The 6,172-nt window shown below is 48.7% G+C and overlaps 1 protein-coding gene across 1 annotated transcript; it reads right to left on the minus strand.

Moving 5' to 3' along the window:
• Positions 1-3,590: 3,590 nt before the first annotated feature.
• Positions 3,591-6,172, minus strand: IFT70B (intraflagellar transport 70B). The gene has a single exon (XM_075093581.1). It carries the CDS (start codon positions 6,091-6,093, stop codon positions 4,102-4,104), a length of 1,992 nt encoding a protein of 663 aa, XP_074949682.1. The 5' UTR covers positions 6,094-6,172; the 3' UTR covers positions 3,591-4,101.

Genomic DNA, 6,172 nt, shown 5'->3' on the forward strand with positions numbered 1-6,172 from the left:
CACCTTCTAATGGGGCTTGCTTACCCAGTAGAAACATCCCTGACTTCCCTGAGGAAGACTAATCATGCTCCTCCCAGAACTATACAAGAAGAGTCTTTAGTCTCATCTTTTATATCTGTCTTACCATAAAGTCACCCATCCCTTGATTACTGATATTTTTTTATGAGCTCTGACTGTGGAGCTGATGACAAGTGTCCCTGGCATCCACTACCTCTGCTGTGCTGGTGGTGTCAGCAGACATTTGATTAACTACAGAGATTTGAGCACCAAGGGGACTCAAGGTGGCACATGAAGTAAATCACATCCCAGGCCCTACATGCCTCCCCTGCTCCACCCGCCAGCGCAGGCAGGCTGCTGGCAGAATGGCAGTTCGAGGCCTTTCCTCATGCAATGTGCACTGTAATTACTGCAAGGGTAATTGGCAAAAAAGATGATCTGCTTGCTGCAGTACAATACAGCTTGTCACCTGCAACATGGGTGGTAAGCCCTCATAAGGTTTGAGGACAAGAACATCTCACAAGATGCACTGTAAGGACAAGGTGCAAAAGAGGCTATTAGTTCAAATATCCTGAAGATTGGCCTCTGTACAGCAGTGGTGGGTGTGGGAGGCATCTTGCGTTGCTCATCTTTCAGATATTGATGCAGTGGCAGAGGGCTGAGTGTTTCTTTCCCCTTGCTTCCACCAAAAAAAGCAGAGGCTTTTGCTTAGGAATCCCTGCTTATCTGCAGCTGTTTGCCCTCGGCAGCTCCAGGGGGCATATGGTCAGCTGGTTCTCAGTAGTGTTTCCTGCTTGCATTCTTTTAAATGAAAACGGTGGGTTTTGATTGTGGACAAAAGAACTGTGCTGGCTTAGGGCATTAATTTAGCTGGATTTTACTATATTTCTAAGGAGCATAAACCATTATTTGGTGTCCTCCCTTTTCTCCAAATAAAAATGTATGTGCTTCCCTTCAAAAACTTACTTTGTGTGTAAGTCACATAGTGATAACGTTAAATGCAGTGTAAAGATGGTAATAAAACTGGTTGTAACATTTATATATTTTTCATGACCCAAGTGCTTTGCAGTTAGAGATGCTATAAATGCATGCTTGCCACTGGAGGAAGAGACACACTTTCACTGCAAAAGACAACAGCCACGTGACCCCAGGACCGACCGCTCTGGGCACAGGAGGGGCAGGCAGCTCTCTGGGACAAAGTGGGGGCTGGGGCGTCTGCCCCAGCATGCTGCAGCCACAGAAAGGTTGGGTGGCTGTTGCTGAGAAAGAGGGTGTGGTGGAAAATGCTGCTAGGACGGGGAGGAGACCTGCATGCACTGATGCAGCAGAGGAGGAAGCACCTGACCCAGGTCTCCTCCTGTTGTGTCTCAGCTCTGCCGTTTACCCCTCTCCTTTCAGCAGCAGAGGCCTCTCCACACTAGGGTCATGGTGTTCAGCATCACCCAGCCTGCTCAGAAACACTGGGTGCACAGTATTCTGGGAGGAAGAGCAGGTAGAAACAGAAGGAAAAGGGAAGAAGGGGGGAAATGTGCTACTGACATTTTCCCCGGGGTTTTCTGGTAGGGTTTTTTTGTATGGCTGATCTGTTGCAACTGGATGAAGCAAGTTCCAGACAGGCTGACTGCCCTCTAGCTGTATTTTCTAAAACAGCCACAACTTTCACAACTCCATGTCCTTTCATGGGACTTTTTCCTTTGGGATGCATGGCTGTTGTCCCTTCCCACCCTGTGGCTGAGGGCCCTGTGCCCTCCCTGGAGGCTGGCAGGATTGGGAACTGTGTGCCAGAGTCGACTGACCCTGTCACCTCCACTTATTTGCTGTGGACCCCTGTGAGGCCATGGATGGTGAGAAAGAGATGAAGCGCTTAGCGCAGCTCATCCTGGCCCTAATGAAAGTCACGCACCGGTTGTAGGGAAACCGCTAGAGCATGTGAACATCACCGAACAGTCAGCCGTGGAAAGGTCTCTAAATTGCTCTCCATTAGAGAGCATTCAACATTTGCACAGGCACAAATCTACGAAGTGAAATTTTTTTTTAAATGTCCACTGACTTTTACAGAATACGCACAATGAATATTAAATAAAGGGCTCATGTTCCCTAAGTCGTTGCCCATTACTGCACTTCAGATGCCATTATGTGGTGTGACTTTTAAAAACTTTTTTTTTAAAGGTCATGCTGTTTATGCTGCGTAATATATATAATACAATTCCACTGTAAATTAGAAACATACTTTACAGCCTGCTGCTGTGCTTCATGGGGGTGAACAAGATTTGAAATCATGGGTCTCCTCCTCATGGGGAAGCACTTGTGGGAAATATTTAATATCACCATAATCGGGGGCTTTATGGACTAATAATGAGCTATGGAGGCCTTTCTCAGACACCTTGCCGCATCTCCTGCCTGCCCTCCAGCCTCTCGAGAACATTTTCCCATTCTTGACACTTAAATTTGACTTTACTTTACTGTTATAGGAAGTTTTGGGTGAACTGTAACATTACCTAATCCACAGCCGTTCCCTTTAGCTCCAGAGGATATGCTCAGCCCTGACAGGTTTCTTTCCCAGCAGATAAGCCAAACTGACTTCTTGTATGTTGAAATGGTTGCAGGCCTGTTCAGCCCCTATATACACTAACTCTCTGGAGGGATGGAGTATTCTATTGCTTTATAATAGAGCAACTTTCAAAAGTGCTGTCCTCTTTCTTTCCAGGTAAACCACAGCATAGAAACTGGATTTCAAGAGAAGTGCAGCCTGATCCTAAATTCCCCTGTGGCAGCTCTTCAGGGAGCCAGTATCAAAGGTAAGCAAGGTATCTGAGGTAAAGCCGTGAATCTTTGATCCTTATTTCAAAAACTTCAGATCATGCATTGTTTCAGAAGGCAGAATACACAGAAAGGAAAGCAGCCATAGGGCACAAAAACAGACTGCATAAAAACACTGAAAGGTATTTTGGTCTCACTTCACTGTGGAACATGTGATATGGTTGAAAAGGTATGGGAAGAGTATTGAGAAAATGCACTGTCTGACGCCAGTGCAATGGAGGTGCAAAGTAAAGGAATTAAGCAAATAAACAGGGTTTCAGAGAGGTCTTAAGAGATGCAGGAATAGTAGCACAAGGAGGAAATCAAGAAGTGGATTTCTTCCATCTAAGGGTAGAATTCGTAAGCCTCCGCATGAAATGGGAGTTAAATGCTTTTTGAGAAATATGGAAAATAATGTAACTTCACATTCACAAAGGCTTTTACTGGAGACTGGTATATTCTAAGATTGGATTAAAGGGGCAGGCCAGGCTGCAAATGGAGGACTGCGTTACTAAGTAGGCACTCGCTACCGAGCAGGTCAGCAGGGCAACAGCTGTTGCTCGGGTGGCGCAGGCACGGGGACTCTGGGGGTTGCAGAAGCGGAGGGGCAGCACTGGGCAGTGTCTCTGAAGCCAGTTACGTCCAGTCATAACAAACTTTACTGTAAGGGTAGACCTAAACTGAGGTGTCATCCTAACATATTCTTCTTGGAATATATTCCTGTCCCTGTATTATGTACACAATTTGCCAGAATACTCCCGCATTATTACTGAGTCAGCAAACAGCAACATTAATGCTTGTAGGACTGATCTTTTTATTATAAAGCCATTTTTTGTGTTGAAATATACTATCAACATGGTCTGTAACATATTAAAAATACCTTGGAAAAAACAGAAGAAAAACATTTCATACACAGGCACAAATTAGAGAACTAAAACAACCCACTCTCTTCAATTTCTGTGCTAGAAAAGATGGATTACTAATTATTTTCAGCTGTCAACCAAAGAAAAGAAACTTGATCAAAATTTCAGAAGGATAAAGTATTTAGGTGTATATATCTTCAGGTGTACGTAACACGACAGATTACTGAGAATGCCCCTAGTTGTTTGGTGCGTGTTAATTCCACGCAAATATTCTGTTTTCCACTGCATGTTGTTGAAGTACAGGACAAGATCTTTAAAAGCATGCAGTTGAGAAAAACCCATACCGCTATGGACCACCAGGGCGAGCACTGCCTCACAAGTGTAAGAAAAGAACAGACACAAAGTTCTCATTTCTACTGTATGGGAACACCATTTACACTGTTCACCCAACGATCTTATACATCAGCGCCCTCAAAAGCCTGGCTTCGTAGGTGACTGTATTCTTCCCACTGTGCATCCTCTTTTCTTCAAGGGGTTGCTCAATGACAGCTGGGATGTTTCTTCCATACAGCTCACATTGCTTCAGAAACTGAATGCATTCCTGAATAACGCTGTCACGTAGCATTATCATGTGTTTGGACATGTTCTCCAGCAAGGACAGGAAACACCGTTTGGCATAATACCACGTATCAGTGCTCAGTTTTTTGTGATACGGCTCCAGGCTTTTAATGACCCTTGAAATACCGAAGTCATAGTTTCCCTTCACACAGTAGAGGGTACCAATTACTAGATTGACAATGCAAAGATGGTAGATATTTTTATCAGGATTACTATAGGACAGCTGCTCTTCTCCCTTCTCAATCTTCCTCATCAGTTCCTCTGCGTCTTCATTCTGGCTTGTCAGGATGTAGGAAACGCAGAGGTTAGCTAACACAATGGCACTGACGTGGAGAATATTGTCATAGTGCTTTTTAACTATTGGCTCATAGAAGCTAATAGCCTCTTTATATTTGTTCTCTTGCATGAAGAGCACGTGAGCCACGTTGAGCTTCCACACCTCATGTTCGTTACAGAACTCCACCGATTTGCGGAAAATCTTTTCTACCATTGTGTAGTTCTTCATGTCCCAGTAGATCTTTGCCTGGGCCATCAAGACAGGTACATATTTATCCAGAGTCTCATCATACTCACTAACTGCCTTTTTTACAGCTTCATCATCCCAATTTTGCCTTGCTTCCTGTACCTGCTTCGTGAGTTTTCTTAGCTGCTCAGCCAGTGTCCCTGCTGAATCGTCTAGCTTGTGGTAAGCCTCCTCGGGGGCAGTTTGACAAGTAATAATGGCATCCAAGAAGTTGTACAAGTAAGGTGTAAGCAGTTTGTAGGTCAGATGGGCATTCTCTGCCAGCACATCAGCTGCCAGGTCATAGTACTGATGCTTGCAGTAGAGGAGTAGCAAGTTTCCAAAAGTTTCTGGTGGACAGGGGTTCTGCAGCAGAAGAAACTGCAGTTTCTCAAACCCTTCAGTGGGCTGGCTGTCCATGTTCATTAGTGCCTGGTTGTGCAGTGTGACCGGATCCAACTCCTCTTCAGCCCTCGGCGGCATATCTGTGAGTGCTTCCTGGGCTGCTTTCAGGTTGCGCAGTTGGTACTCAATGGCCGCCTTGAGGTTGAAGGCCTCCACCAGCGCCGTGCGGTGCAGGAGCAGAGTGTTGCCCACGCTGCGGACATCGATGCCCTCGGTGGTCATGCCCACGCTGAGCTCCGGGTGCTGGTGGATGCCGCGCTCTATGATATCAGAGATGTGTTTGAGGGCAGGGACGTACTGCTTGGCCGCGTAGCAGCACAGTGCCATGTTGTAGGACAGCTCCGGGCAGTAACCCAACACTTGCATGGCGCCGGCAAACTTGCCGCTGGCCTCTTCGTGCCGGCCTTGCCGGTACAGCAGGCAGCCCAGCATGATCTCGGCGTCGGCCTGCTCCGAGGGGTCCTCGGCTGCGCCGGGGCCGCCTTCCGCAGCAGCGGCGAGCGCCTCCTCCACCAGGCTCTTGGCCGCCGGGAGGTCGCCCTGGGCGTAGTGGATGGCCGCCTGCAGGCGCAGGGCCCGGCCCTGGTAGGCGGGGAGGTCGAGCAGCGGGCCGGCGGCCCGCAGGGCCTCGGCGTAGAGCCCGGCCTTGTAGAGGGCCTGCGCCTGGTAGAGGCGGTAGGCCTCCAGCTCAGGGTGCAGCGCCGCCAGCTGCTCGTAGCACTCGGCCGCCGCCGCGAAGTCCTGCAGCTGGTAGTGGCAGTAGCCCAGCAGGGAGAGGCCGCCCCGGGAGCGGCAGCTCTTCTGCAGCTCGCGGCTCAGCAGCGACACCGCCTCCGCGCACCGCCCGCCGCCGATCAGCCGGTAGGCGACGGCCGTGTACTGCCCGTCGGGCACCGCCGCCGCCTCCATCCCCGCTGCCACGGCAACGGACCCGCCGGGCAGGCAGCGGAAGCGGAAGCCAGGCCCCCCGCTGCCATGGCAACGCCTG

The sequence above is a fragment of the Phalacrocorax aristotelis genome, chromosome 5 (genome assembly GCF_949628215.1).
Source record: "Phalacrocorax aristotelis chromosome 5, bGulAri2.1, whole genome shotgun sequence".
NCBI lineage: Eukaryota > Metazoa > Chordata > Aves > Suliformes > Phalacrocoracidae > Phalacrocorax > Phalacrocorax aristotelis.